The sequence below is a fragment of the Prunus mume genome, linkage group LG7 (genome assembly GCF_029339155.1).
Source record: "Prunus mume cultivar Tortuosa linkage group LG7, ASM2933915v1, whole genome shotgun sequence".
NCBI lineage: Eukaryota > Viridiplantae > Streptophyta > Magnoliopsida > Rosales > Rosaceae > Prunus > Prunus mume.
The window spans coordinates 3,282,881-3,298,237 of NC_142704.1; the positions used below are offsets into that span (position 1 = coordinate 3,282,881).

A 15,357-nucleotide genomic window follows, 5' to 3' on the forward strand; every position below is an offset into this window, starting at 1 on the left:
AGTAGCATTACATTACTTAACTAACTAGCATTACATTACTTAACTAACTAGCATTACATTCATGTCACCATTTGTAACCTCTAAACAGCTTACCATTCATGTCACCATTTGTAACCCCTAAACAAATTACATATCCAGTAAACTTAACTAGCATTACATTACATTACACCAAATGACATTACATTACACTGCCAAAGTGTCTTACATTAGATTAGCATTTGTTCTCAAATTAAATTTGCCCATTAAACTACTGCCAAAGTGCTTAACTACTGCCAAAATGCCTTACATTACATTAACATCAGGTATCAAATTACAATGCCCAATGAACTACTGCCAAAGTGCCTAATTCATCTTCATGGCAAACACCACCAACCACGAAAGCAACATAGCAGCCCACAATATTTTTGACTTTGCTCGAATATTTGCATTTTCCTTCTCCACCCTATCAATCTTCCTCAGCAAACCAGGTATCAACGATTTTGAACGCTCACACATTTCTGCATCAAACCACTGAAAAAACCTACATCCTTTTTCTCCCCTTCCCTGTATCAACCAAGAACAACGACTGAAAATTTGGGTGGTAAAATGACTCAAAATTTCATCAATCACTGACAATTTCATCACTAACAACTCTATCAATTTGTGATGCCCAAAATAATGACTGAAAATTTTATCTTAAACATGCTTACCTTTGACTTTGGGCAGACTAGAAATCTTCGCCTGGGTTTGAATCGTCCACGAAGTCTGCATCCGTGCTAACTTCCCACAATGACACCATTGGCCATGCCCTCCTTCTCCTTGCTTCTCTCCTGTTTCCATCATCCCAAATCTTCTACTCCACAACCTTCCAATTTCAAACTCCACCTCAGAGTTTTACAAAGAATGATTTCTTCTCCAATTTCTCCCAAAATCGAAGGAACCCTCAGATTTTGACAACAACCCTCTTCTCCTCTTCTCCAATGAACCCTAAACCCAATTTCCCCTTTGTTACAAACTGAGAAACCCTTATTCGAACAGCTTCAAGGTTAAAACGAAGTGGGGCCCACTATTCGTAACGGACCGTCAGGAAATTTGACGGATGGGGTAAATTGAGACGGTTATTTATACGTTGGGGGGTACTTTGAGACGTTTTCCACCACAGGTGGTAATCTGAGAAAACGAAAAGCACAGCATGTGCATAATTAAGCCACAAAAAAAAGTGAAGTGTACTTTAGAGAGATTTTGGAAAAACACATAGTAGAGAGAAATTTTGTAAAAGAAGCCAAAATAGACAAAATTGCCCTTATCTAATTGACTTTTTATTTATATTTTGTTTGATCGCATTTTGTAGCTTTTGAAAACGAAACAATTACACATAAGGTCACGCTGAATCAATAAATAATTTGAGTTTATGTATGTGAATATCAGGTGATTCTTGAGTGCATAAAAGCCATGAGCAATACTATGAAATTTTATTCCATTATTCTCATTACAATTCTTTCTTTCATATAATTATTCCTTTCCCATTGCAAACGGTGAAGAGCCGCATTAATTTATTCAAACATTGCCCAACTCTTTAGCTCCTTCATCTACATCTTCAGACCCTGTCCTGTATATGTAAGAAACCAAAAAAATCAGTCTTTTCTCTTCATGCATACACATATATAGATGACAAAGTTAGCCAAGAATCCAAGACTGCTTACTGGGAACAATCAATGTCGCTAGAGATAGGTGGAAGTTTTACAGAAACGCCGCAGGTATTAGGCAGAGCAGAAATGAGAGCAAAATCAGTAAGCCCCATCATACTAGCTGCGCCCTTGATACACCAACATGTAGCCTCTCTATCTTCCTTGTCACTTGAATACTGGCTGAGGTACTTGACACCATCACAGCAAGCCGGAGGCGGTGCCACCTCAATTTGCAGCAGGTAAGAAATGCAGGGGCCCAACTGGTACGTGATGTCGGGGCACGAGGGTGAAGGCCCCATGGCTGAAGCAGAAGCAGAAGCCAGCAAGAACAGTAGAAGAATGGCTTGATGAATCATATTTGGCCTTACAATTTGTATGATAGATGTGTTAGGGATAGTGGGAGTAGTTTATTTATAAGGGGGTGTTGGTTGTTAATTTGTTAATTTGTTGTGTGGTTAGAATTTGATTGTCATGTAAATCTCATGAACCATATATAGCAGGGGTTATTGTTAAGAGCTAAGACCAGAGACTTGCATCATATGCAGGAAAATGATTTTCCATGGTTGGGCTGTTGCTGTCACACTACTTATGCTCAGCTCATCCAAAGAAAGTAAAAATATGACATAAAAGAAACAACACACTAGGAAGTATATTTTGTTCATTAGAAAAAAAAAGGGAGTTTCACTAAAACACCCAAAATGGAGGTTGAAATTATAAAAAAACCCAACACCCAAAACACTTTATAAACACACCCAAAATCTATCATTACACACACTCAAAACCCATTTATAAACACACCCAAAAAGTTGACTTTGGGGTTGATTTTGGGTGTGTTTCTATGTTTAAATAGTGCTTGGGTTTTTTTATAAATACATGTCTAGGATTGGGTTTATTTATAAATTTGTAAAAAAAAAGAAGCAAAACCATATATGATATATATGTCATTGTCTGCACATCTGATGACTTAATATTGCCACAAAATTGCTGTCCCTAATCAATCGTTCGTTGCTGTCGGTGTGGTGGATTTCGACAAAGAGGGCATGTTCCATTCGTCCTAAGCCACTCGTCCACACAATTAATATGAAAATAATAGTTGCAGTCAGGTTATACTCGCGTGGTTGTTGGGCTCGAGCAACTCCCAAGTCTCACCGAGCTCAATCTTGCGACACGACTGGAAGGTCACATCATCCAGCCCCTTATGGCTACGGGAGGATCTGTTTTGTTGACTGATAAATCTGTGGTGGGTTGCTGTTGCTGGAGAAGTTCATGAGCCCTGATCTTGTCACTAACATAAAATACGATCCCAATGATGCCCAACAACGAGATTCTATTCAGAACTATTATATGTCCAAGGTCCAATATTGAAATAATTTTAGAGGTTTTTCTTGAATTCGCACGCTCAATAGTATGGCATACTTTGCAGGCCCTTGAGAGACCTGCAAAGATCGAGACTGATTTTTTTTTTCTTTTTCACAACATTAGTATCTATGACATGATAAATGGAGCCTTAGTCATAAATTAAGTTTTGGTCTATGTATTGGTCCATCTGATTTCAATTATGGCGATTTGACCATGTTGATATTCATTGTAATTCAAAGACACGTCCAAATTTTCGTTTGATTTTGTGATGAAATAAGTACGTGCCCCTCACATGAAGAGTATTTTGAACAGAATTGAATGAAATTTTTTGTATGTGTCCTTGTAAATGAAACCCAACCAAAGTGAACAATACAAGGATCAAATGTAACTTTATCCCTAAATTAAATGATAACTTACAAAATTTTGAAGAATGATAAAAGCCTTTGGCTATTGCATGAGATGAGATCAAACCCTGGATACCCGCAATGGGAGGGCTTGCGATTTTTGAGAAGGAAAGGGAATCGAAGGGATGGAGCATTGGCAGTGCATGTTGTTCCACACATTTGGTTGCTGCTTTTTGATGAAAGGAGAAGAAGAATAAGAGGAAGTGAAGACTTCCAAGGTTGCCATATGAGCTGGGGTGGAATTGAAATGTTTTAGAGCACTTCCAGCAGTTTACCCTTTGTCATGGCAAAGGAGGGCTAGGGCAGCTACTATTCATTGCCCTTGCAAAAGAATGTGTGTTTCCAGAGTTGCTTTTGCCATGGCAAATACTATTCATTTTTTTTGTTTTTTTACAAATTTTTTTACCTGAACAATTAATTTGGATAATATTTTTGATAAAATTTTTGGGTTCCTACATGCCAATACTATTCATATCTCATAATCAGATAAAATTTTGGGTTTCAAATTTCAGATAAATTTTAAAAAAAAATTGGCTAGTATTTTATAGAAAAAAAATTCATTAATTTTTGGGTTTTTTTTTTTGTTAAAGTCGAATTTTTTTTTTCTTCAATATTTTATTGCAAAAAAATTTGGCTATCGTTGGATTGAAGGAAAAAATCCAATCGGAGAGCTTAGACGACGCCACGTAGCACGGTAAAAAAAATTCAAATGAGTGGACTAACGTCAGCGATGACATCAACCCAAAACTTGGGCTCACACTCAGGCTGAACTCCCCCTCGGGCCAGCCCAGGCTCATGGCCCCCACCTCCTGCCCAGGCAAGCCTTTGCTGCTGGAAACGTGATTTGGGCTCAAAATGCCCCTAGCCCGCCCCCTACCTTCTCTGCTGGAATTGCTCTTAGCAGCTAGAGAATTGTTATATATAGTTTTTTGTAATGACCGGCCAATGATTATTGTGACTAGAAACCAAATAATTAAAGGCACATTAGTGGTTAATTAATATAGTAAATTATGTACAATTATGTCTCCCATCTCCCCCAATACATTTATAGACAAAATTCGAATACTTTGACTTGTAACCTAGTACAAGTTATGGCAAAAAAAAAAGGGCAATGATTTCCCCACTTATTTTATTCACTTACACTCCTTTTTTAGTTATAAAAAAGGAGTGTAAGTGGATAAAATAGGAGAAAAAGGAGTGGGGAAATCACCACTCAAAAAAAGCTATAAGAAAGAAAGAGGATCAATTTATATATATATGCAATCCAAATCAGCATTCTAATCAGTTATGGCCATATATGAAAATAAGCATGCACTTGCACATCATCAAAACATTGATTGACCGGCAAGAAAGAATCCCCGTACACATCAAAGATAAGCTGTCTTATCAGAATCTTCGCTAATCGCCGGGGGAATATACTAAGAGAGAAGGCTAATATTTCAAAAGTGAACGAAAAGCTTTTGAAATGCTTCTCACCATATATATGTTGAGCAAAACCTGACGTCAAAACCCAAATATATGCTTAAATTTCTCAAATTGTGTCCCAAATCGAAACCGTCTCGTTAACAAAATGATTCAACTTTAGTGACCAACATAAAAAATTTCCAGAGAAGACGTTGTATGGTGTACTGATTATAATGCCCAAAATGAAGAAAACATATCGATTTGTGTATTTAGTGTTCAAACCTGTTAAGACTAGAGACATAAACAAAAGCCAAATGAACTGTTACTTTTCAATCTGTTCCCAAAAGAAGAAAAAAAAACCTTTATTCGATAATATTAAGGTGATGATGTAATAAAGATAATATTTAAGTTAGTGATTACTTTACGAAGGAAAAAGAAATACAGAACAATCATGTCTAATTGAAGGTACATAGAAATACAGAACAATCATGTCTCAATCACAGGATTTATTATTTTGCTAGCCTCTGGTGGATTTCGACAAAGTGGGCACGTTGCATTCATTTTCAGCCATTCGTCTATACAACTAGCATGAAAATAATGGTTGCATTCTGGCATAGCCCTCAATCTTTCCTTGGCCTGGTACTCAGCCAAACATATCGGGCAAGTGTTGTCATTGGGATATGGAAGTTCCCAAGTTTCACCAAGCTCAGTCGTGGGATATGACTCGATGGTCGGACCATCAAGACCCGATATTGCGAGCACCGGAGGTTGCCGATTGGGTACATCGGCAGATACTGGTTGACGGAGCTGATCAGGAGCCCTCATTCTGTTGTGAAAATAAAAAGAAAGCCCAATGACGCAAAATAGCGCTGGAATTCCCACACCTAACATTATGCCGTTCTGTGCAGCGCTTGAAAGACCTGAAGGACCTGAAATTGGAAAATTGAATTGCATTAATTTTCCTTAGTTCATTAAACCAAATTTTCTATAATAATATTTAGGCGATGGTATGTAGAAATATATGTCCAATTATACCTGATTTTGAATGCGGACATATAGTTTGTGAACTTGTAGCATTTTCCAACTCACAAATTATACCGTTTGCTTCACAAGAACCACAATCAGGCACACTCCAAGCCAACTGGAGACTAGAGCTAAGATATCCCTCAACCAAACTTGGTGGAACCAAAGCTGTCGAAATCACAGAGCAGAGAGATGATGACGATGCATGATTAGCCGTTGACAATGACGTTGACCAACCCGACGACACGACAATGACGTAGTAAGAGTCACTACTGAGGCAAGGGATGGCTGAAGACTCTGTTGCTTGGGATGCTGAGCAGTTGAGGAAAGTGTATGTCTCAAGGTCCTGAGCAAATAAGAAGGGTGTACCTTGAAGACTGACGTCATCGTCAAGGAACCGCTTAGGGAGGCAGTTATCGGGGTCGCTGAGCCTTACGATTTGGTCCCTGTAGCTGATGGTCTTGACGAAGAAGTCCCCGGAAGATGGGAGAGTGAGAATGGTTTGGTTGTTGCATGAGAGATCAAACCCTTGATATCCACAACTTGAGGGTTGAAGGTTTCTTAGCCAGAAAGGAAATCGAATCCGTTCGCCTGCCGGTGTACATGTTGATTCAACACAGTTGGTAGCGCTTGCTACTTTATGAGGGAAGAAGAAGAAGAAGCAGCAGCAGCAGCATAAGGAGATGGTGAAGATTGCTAAGGGAGCCATGTGAGTGAAGCATAGGTGATCAAAACTAGATTATATTTGAATAATGACCGGCCGGTCATGATTGTGACAATAAACTACATTAGTAATACGTATAAGGATCAAATGTCTGCCATCAAACACACACGTATCCACCTCACCCCATATAATATCTACTAATCAATCACAGTAATACTTTGACTAACATAAATTTTGGCACAGAATGAGAACGAGACAAAAAAGAGATCAAATTCTATAATGAAGAGGAAGAGTGTTGGAATAGCGGGTTGAAATAAAGGGTGAACTTCGTAAAAATCTTGTTTTATTTGCTTCCTGTTTTCTACATGTATATATTATATGGATCAAATAACGGGTACGTAGTTTGTGCGATCATGGACGCGTTTTTTATTTGATTTATATGGATCAAATATGAGTCAAAGTGCCGACAATAATTTATTAATAATTAATGTATAACGTAAATGCAAACACTACCAAAAAAATAAAAGGGTAACCGTCATCATTATTTGGTGACATTTGTTGGGGTGACTAAAGACTTTTTTGGTGACTAAAGCCTTTAATCACCCCAACAAATGTCACCAAATAATAGTAACTATTGCCACTTTCTTTTTTGTAGTGAAACAAAGTTCTGAAAATAAAGGTCGGCGTTTTACATCATCTTTCATTTCAAATACTAATACCAAATAAAACAATTAAAAAAATTACAGCTCCAAAATTTCAGACGAAGAATGCTAAGATGTAAATTCAAAATGAAAAAAACCAAATAATCATGCCTCAATAGTCAAAGGACTTATTTTGTTTCCCTTTGAGGGGTTTCGACAGAGAGGGCACGTCGCGCTCACCTTAAGCCACTCATCTACACAACTGGCATGAAAATAATGGTTGCACTCTGATATGGTTCTCAATGTTTCCTTCGGCTTGTACGTGCCCAAACATATTGGGCAAGTATTGTCATTAGGCTTGGGCAATTCCCAACTCTCACCAAGTTGAGTCTTGGGATATGACTCGATGGTTGCATCGTCAAGGCCTATCCTGATTACCAGAGGTCGTCGATCTGTTACGGCGGATAGCTCTGTCATGGGTTGGTGTGCCCGGCGAGAATCCCTCAGTCCAAGTACAAGCGCAAGGATGAAAATTATTGCTATGATTCCAATGAATGCTACGAAAGCGTACTTTGCAGTTCCTGAGAGACCTGAAAAAGGTTGAGAAATTGCAACATTGAGTTGCATTAATTCAATTAGTTCATGGTCAAGTGTATGACAATATTAATTAGGTTGAAATTACTCATAAGACAATACCTTTTTTCGAAGAATAAGTACTAGAGCACTTGAGCTCCGAGCTTTTACCATCCTTGAACCCACAAACGTTACCCGATTGTTCACAAAATCGACAATCAGGCACATCCCATGCTAACTCAAAATAATAGTTGAGCAAGTCCCAGCCATCAGACTCAAATGAACCTGAGAGTGGAACCAAAGCTGTGGAAATCACAGAACAAAGAGAAGGAGCAGAAAAATTAATCGAGTTCGACGGCACACCAATGACCTTGTAGAACTCATTGCTAAGGCAAGAAATAGATTCATGCGATGTTTCTACTTGGTACGAGCAGTTAAGGAAGGTATAGTTTTCAAGGCCATCGACGAATGAGAAGGGTGAACCTATTAAACTGAAGTCATGTTCTAGGAACCGCCTAGGCAAGCAGTTAGCGGGGTCAGCAATCGCTAGTCTTTGGCGCATGTAGTAGATTCCTTGGACGATGAAGTCCCCGGAAGATGGGAGAGTGAGAAGGGTTTGACTGTGGTTGCTTTTGTTGCATGAGACATCAAACCCTTCATACCCACAACGTGAGGGCTCTAGGGTCTTTAACTGGAAAGGGAATTTAATCGGAATCGATGAGATATAACTAGAAGAGCATGCCGATTCGGCACAGGCGGCGGCGCTTGCTGTGCCAATGTGGTCAGGAATGAAGAAGAAGCATAAGAGGAAGATGATCAAGATTTGTAAGGTAGGCATGGTATAATGAAAACAAGATTTGTCTGGTTCCCGCTAGTCCCAAATATATTATATACGAAAATCAAATCAAATATCGAACTCCGTCACAAATTGAGAAAAAATAATGTCGTGTTAATATACTCCGTTAGACTGGCTTCAAGAAAATCACCAAGTCCGAATGAACTTTGTTATTTGCATTTAAAATTTCAATTCACTAAGCAAAAGTAATTTTTAGCGCTTGCTTTTATGTGAGGAAGGAACTAAGGAATAATATACGAAGATATATAACATTTCTAAGGTAATGACCGGCCAAACTTGATTTTGACAATACACACCCAATAAAACCACATCCTTTGCGTTAATCACATAAGTTAATTAATAATCAAATGTCTTCCATCTCACCCGAAAATGTATTAGAGCACTTCCATCCGTTGTGTCATGACAAAGGGCATGGGCAAGTAAGGACATACACCATTAATGTGAATAGTGACTGTCCTATCAATTTTTTTGATACATTCCCACCCATTGCCATGCAAATCCAAGAGTAACCACTATTCACATGAGATATGAGGAGATGAATTTGTATGAATTTTGGTGTGTGAAGTGAAGAACATGGCTAGGTATTTATAGAAAAAAAAAATTCTGAATTTTTGGGGGTTATATTTTCCTCTTTTTTTTCCTCAATTTTTTTGATATTTAAATTGGTCGCGACGTCACACTAACGTCAAATTGCCCAGGCAGGAACCCAGACAAATCTTGCCTTCGAGCTTGTCCAGTTTCATGGCCCACTTCTTGTTATGGCAAATTTTTTTTTTGGGTGAAGGTTGTTTTTAGAGCATAGGCCCCCTGACAAAAGGAAATAGGATGGAAGTGCTCTTATATGCAAATGAAATGACAAGCATACCTTCACTATTTCATGTAAGTTGTGGTACAAATCGAAAAAGGAAACTGTTGAGGCCAAAAAAATTCACGGTTGGGCCCGAATATATTCTCGTCCCAAAACGATATATTATTGAGAAAAGACCCGATTTGGAGCACACGAAAGTCCGCTATGCACGAGTCACACTCCACGTGCCATGCCAAATAAATAATCCATCATGCTAGGAATCGAGATTAAGATTATAAAATGCATTATCTTTGCAAATCAATGCTAATTATCCCGTCAAGCATAATAATTAAAAACATGCCAAGCGATATGCCATGCCAAGCAGGAAATCATTATTACACACCCAATCACGTTACAAACCTAAGTGGGCCAAGCCACTCGAATGCTCGGGGCTTACTTGAGTGAGTTGTGGTATGGATGGTAATAAATTGTCATGAGGCCCATTGATGGACCGAGAAGTGGAGGTTCCGGGTTGCTTGGGAGCCTCGGAACCCAAGCCCATTTCTTAGGCCTAAACATATGGGTGAACACAAAATGGGAAAATAATCCAACCAAAATAGCCCAACCAAAAAGCCCAAGCAAAATGATCCACTAAAATTAACCCATATAGCCCAATGTTAAATGAAGATAGCCCATTTGTTTGGAAGGTTGACTTGCTACTTTAAAGGCCCACATAATTGGAGGTAAGAAGCAGCAAAAGCATCAGCCTTTTGCTAAAAGAAACAGAAGCCACGTAGGGAGCAAAGTGTCTACATATGAGTTCTTTGGAAGGCTCCGCACATGGGAAGGAACAATTTCCACGTACAAAACACCAGAAAAACCAAAGGATATTAATGTGCAGCCGTGAAGAAAGCACTCTTGGAACCAAAGCATACATACCCCAATTCCTTCCCTCATTAGACCTGCCATAGAAAAATGAGGAAAGAAAGGAAGAAGATGATGTGAATGGAAATCTCCCCAAATACGAGTATGGGAAAGGGCTTTGAGCTCCAAAATATCTCTGATTTTGTGCAAATAGGGAGAGGAAATGTTACCAAGATAAGGAAAGTCAAGGAAGGAGATGAGAAAGGAAGGGAAAAACTTGGCCAAAATGGGTAGAAGCCATTAGGTTTCTTGGGAAGTGATGGTTTCCAGCGCTTATAAAATGAGGCATCTTCTACCCAACAAAAACAACCCACGCCTAGAGAGCAAGCTTTCTCTCTTACCTGCAAAAGCCCAGCAACCTCGTGCACTATTCACCCTCCTTCTCCATTTTGTTCTTCTAGCAAGCTGCCGGAAGAACATAGTTCTTTCTTTTCCTCTTCTCAGCCACATATGCTTGCAAACCTCTTCTTCCTCACCTTAATGATGTAGAACAGATGGCAGATTTAATCGCGGTTGAGCAAGAAAAGGGACGTGGTGAGTCGTTTGGCCTTTCAAAACTGCATTCGAAGTTCGGAGTTAATTCCAAATAAATTCTGTTTTTCCGTTTGAGTTACATAGTTAATTCCCAAAATAATTCTGTTTTTCCGTTTCGGAGTTACATAGTTAATTCCCAAAATAAATTTTGTTTTTCCGTTTCGAGTTACATAGTTAATTCCCAAAATAAATTCTTTTTCAGTTTCGAATTACGTAGTTAAGTCTAATTAATTCTATTGTTCGTTTTATTTGTAATAACTCCCCTAGCAGTTACAAGGGTTGAGAGTTGTGTATTTAGACGGGTTCGTCTAACGTTTTTAGCGATTCAGATTTTAATCAAATTAATCAAAGAGAGTTTCTCTTAATTTCTGGTGGATTCCAGTTTCCTTGTTACTCAAGGTTTTCGTTTGAAACCTTATTTGCTTGTGCTGCGTCAAGTGGTATCAGAGCGGGTCTCTCCCGTCTTGGTATTCTTGTCTTATCATGGGTGATCGTGAAGCTGATGTCCCAGCCCCAATTACTCGAGCGGATCTGGACGCTCAAAACCAACGGATCGACAACCTAACCACCCAATTTGGGGAGATGCGAGAATTGTTGTTGCAAGCTCTTGGTGGCAACCATAGGCGAGGAGGCAGGGATGACGAAAGAAGAGAAGGCGGGGATAATAATCGAAGAGAAGGTAGAGATGGCGAGAGAAGAGATAATAGGAGGCAACTTATTGGGATAGTGAGTCAGTCAGAAGAAGAACTTGAAGAACCACCACCACCACTAATAATCCTCGTAATCGTAATCGTAATTACGAGAATTTTGGCGACTATAGGATTAAGCAGAAATTCCTAACTTTTGGGAAATCTGAAGATTGAAGACTTCTTGGATTGGCTTGTAGAAGTGGAGAGGTTTTTCGATATTATGGAGGTTCCTGAGCATAAGATGGTGAAGATGGTAGCTTTCCGTCTTAAAGCTACAGCGGCTGTTTGGTGGGATCAATTGCAAAATTTACGGCGAGAGGCAGGAAAGCAGCGGGTTGAACATGGCGGAAGATGAAGTCGCTTATGATGGAGCGATTCTTGCCACATGATTATGAGCAGATTTCTACAGATGTACCTGAGGCGCAAAGGCACCGTCTCTCAATATACCAAGAATTCATGCGTTTGTGAGCGAAACCATTTGATCGAGACGACAACCAAAAGGTCGCGAGGTACAACAATGGTGAAGATTTCCATCCAGGAAAAAATTGGTATGCAGAATATATGGACTTTGCGGGAGGCGATTAACATGGCATTGAAGGCTGAATTGTTGGAGAAGGAGAACGCCAACCCAACTTCGCAGAACACGAAGCCTCTGAATATACTGCTGGTGCTTCTAGTGGCTCGAGGAGATAAGGGGAAAGCACGGCAGAATCTTGGAGGATCGACAAAACCGACAGATTGGCCAAAACAAAAATTTCAGCGAAGGTAGCAGCGGAATTACAAGCAGAGGGCAGCCAAATCAGTCCGAGAATCCATATGCTAAGCCCATGCGGACATATGTTACCGTTGCCAAAAACCAGGGCATCGTTCTAATGTTTGTCCAGGCGGAAGCGAGGCCAACTTTATCGAAGAAGCCAATGAAGATGAGGAAAAGCGATGAAGTCGGGAAAGATGATTATGTAGGGGCTGAATTTGCAGTTGAGGAAGGAATGGAGAAGATTACCTTGGTTTTGCAGAGAGTTCTTTTGGCACCAAAGGAGGAAGGGCAGCGTCATAGTATTTTTCGTTCCCTCTGCTCAATTAAAAACAAGGTGTGTGATGTGATCGTCGACAATGGAAGTTGCGAGAATTTCGTGTCAAAGAAATTGGTGGAGTATTTGCAGTTATCTACTGAGCCTCATGTCAGCCCTTACTCACTAGGTTGGGTTAAAAAGGCCCTTCGGTTCGTGTAGCTGAGACTTGCCGAGTGCCACTGTCAATTGGTAAGCATTACAGAGATGAAATATTATGTGATGTTATTGACATGGATGCATGCCATATTTTGTTAGGGCGACCTTGGCAATTTGATGTGGATGCAACTTTCAAGGGACGAGATAATGTAATTCTGTTCTCTTGGAACAACCGGAAAATTGCAATGGCAACCACACAGCCCGCAAAGCAATCTGTTGAGCCCAAGGCGAGGAGTTCTAGTTTTCTAACCTAATTCACAAGCGGCAGGAGTTGAACGAGGCTGTCAAAGAAGCGGAGTGTTTTTGTCCCTTGGTGTTGAAGGGGTTGTTGAAAATTGGCGGAGGAGAAGGTGACATTCCACAAGATGTGCAGCAGATTTTGAATCAATTTCAGGAACTACTTTAAAATCGCCAAACAGGCTGCCTCCTATGCGGGACATCAGCACCGAATTGACTTGGTGCCTGGGCTAGCCTTCGAATCTGCCCCATTATCGGATGAGCCCCAAGGAGAATGACATCACGAGAGAAAGATTGAAGAATTCTGCGAAAAGGATTTATCGGGAGAGTTTGAGTCCTGCGCAGCCTGTTTTTGGTTCCAAAGAAAGACAAAACTTGGCGAATGTGTGTTGATAGCCGGGCAATCAACAAGATAACATCAATACAGGTTTCCCATTCCACGGTTAGAAGATATGCTGGACGTTCTTAGCGGCTCAAGGGTGTTTTCTAAGATAGATTTGCAGCGGATACCACCAGATTCGCATACGACACTGGAGCGAATGGAAAACAGCGTTCAAGAGCAAGGACGGATTATTTGAATGGTTGGTGATGCCATTCGGATTGTCAAATGCACCTAGCACTTTCATGCGGCTCATGAATCAGGTTCTTCGACCATTCATTGGTTCTTTTGTCGTTGTTTATTTCGATGACATTTTAATTTATAGTACCACAAAAGAAGAACATCTTGTGCATTTGAGACAAGTTTTAGATGTGTTGAGAGAAAATAAGTTGTATGTGAACCTTAAAAAATGTACTTTCTGCACAAATAAGCCTACTGTTCTTGGGTTTTGTTGTTGGTGAGAATGGTATCAGGTAGATGACGAGAAGATCAAGGCAATCCTTTGACTGCGGCCAAAACAGAGTTTACGAGTTGAAGCTTCCATGGCTTAGCCACCTTTACTGAAGATTTGTGAAGCATTTTAGCAGATTCTTTGCACCTATCACAGAATGTTTGAAGAAGGGCAGTTCAGTGGGAGAGGCAAGAAAGAAGCTTTGCGAAATAAAAGAAAAGCTTTGCACTTACCGGTTCTAGCTCTTCCAAACTTTGAGAAAGTTTTGAAGTTGAATGTGATGCCAGCGTGTGGGAGTCGGATTGTGCTCTCACAAGACAAGCGCCAATTGCGTTCTTTTCGAAAAGTTGAGCGATGCACGTCAAAAGTGGAGTACTTATGACCAAGAGTTCTATGCGGTTGTTCGAGCTTTGAAGCAATGGGAGCACTATCTTATCCAGAAGGAATTTGTTTTGTTTACGGATCATCAAGCGTTGAAGTATATTAACAGCCAGAAAAATATTGATAAAATGCATGCTAGATGGATGACTTTTTGCAGAAATTTTCCGTTCGTTATCAAGCATACTTCCGGCAAGACCAATCGTGTGCGCAGATGCTGCTGAGTAGGAGAGCTTCATTATTAGTCACTGACTCAAGAAGTTGTGGAGTTTGATATGTCGAAGGAATTATATGCGGTGTGATGATTTAAGGAAATTTGGATTAAGTGCACTAATCAAGAGCCAATGGCAGATTACTTTATCAATGAAGGTTATTTGTTCAAAGGCAACCAGTTGTGTATTCCAGTTTCTTCTTTGAGGGAGAAGCTCATTCGGGACTTGCATGGTGGAGGGTTAAGTAGCCACCTAGGCCGTGACAAAACAATTGCATTGTTGGAGGAGAGATTTCTGCCCACGGCTCAAGCGTGATGTTGGAACTATTGTGCGCAAGTGCTACATTTGTCAAACTTCCGAAGGCGGCAGTACAAAACACTGGATTATATATGCCATTACCAGCTTCCTATGATATTTGGCGGGATCTTGCTATGGATTTTGTCCTCGGATTGCCCCGAACACAAAGGGAGTGGACTCTGATTTGTGGTGGTTGATCGGTTCTCAAAAATGGCGCATTTCATAGCCGCAAAAAGATTGCCGATGCATCAAATATAGCCAAACTGTTTTTGAGGAGGTTGTTCGCTTGCACATGGGGTTCCTACATCCATTACATCTGATCGTGACACCAAGTTCTTGAGTCATTTTTGGATCACTTTGTGGAGACTGTTTGGGACTACTTTGAATCAGTAGCAACCTTGCCATCCCCAAAGCGATGGCGGACTGAGGTTACAAGCGGACATTGGGCAATATAGTGCGAAAGCGTCTGTGGAAAGCGAAACAATGGGATTATGCATTACCGCGGTGGAGTTTGCATACAGCATAACCATAGCGCTCTGGGAAGTCTCCATTTTCCCATTGTTTATCTTGCTATACTAACCATGTTGTAGATTTGGTGAAGCGCCTAGAGGCCGAGAAACCAGTATGGCAGAAAAATTTGGTGAGAAGT

The 15,357-nt window shown here is 40.2% G+C and overlaps 2 protein-coding genes and 1 long non-coding RNA gene across 3 annotated transcripts; all 3 read right to left on the reverse strand.

The window, feature by feature from the left end:
• Window positions 1-133: 133 nt before the first annotated feature.
• Window positions 134-721, reverse strand: LOC148915236 (uncharacterized). The gene is made up of 2 exons (XR_016122027.1): window positions 690-721; window positions 134-543 (listed from the first exon to the last, which is right to left on the reverse strand). It is a non-coding gene; the product is annotated as an uncharacterized LOC148915236 (long non-coding RNA).
• Window positions 722-5,180: 4,459 nt separating this feature from the next.
• LOC103337647 (putative RING-H2 finger protein ATL21A) lies at window positions 5,181-6,581 on the reverse strand. Its single transcript, XM_008240814.2, has 2 exons — window positions 5,870-6,581; window positions 5,181-5,763 (listed from the first exon to the last, which is right to left on the reverse strand). The coding sequence occupies exons 1-2, from the start codon at window positions 6,564-6,566 to the stop codon at window positions 5,321-5,323; spliced, it is 1,140 nt and encodes a 379-aa protein (XP_008239036.2). The 5' UTR covers window positions 6,567-6,581; the 3' UTR covers window positions 5,181-5,320.
• Window positions 6,582-7,327: 746 nt separating this feature from the next.
• On the reverse strand, window positions 7,328-8,573 carry LOC103337722 (putative RING-H2 finger protein ATL21A). Its single transcript, XM_008240893.2, has 2 exons — window positions 7,859-8,573; window positions 7,328-7,752 (listed from the first exon to the last, which is right to left on the reverse strand). Exons 1-2 carry the CDS (start codon window positions 8,571-8,573, stop codon window positions 7,328-7,330), a joined length of 1,140 nt encoding a protein of 379 aa, XP_008239115.2.
• Between the last annotated feature and the right edge of the window lie 6,784 nt (window positions 8,574-15,357).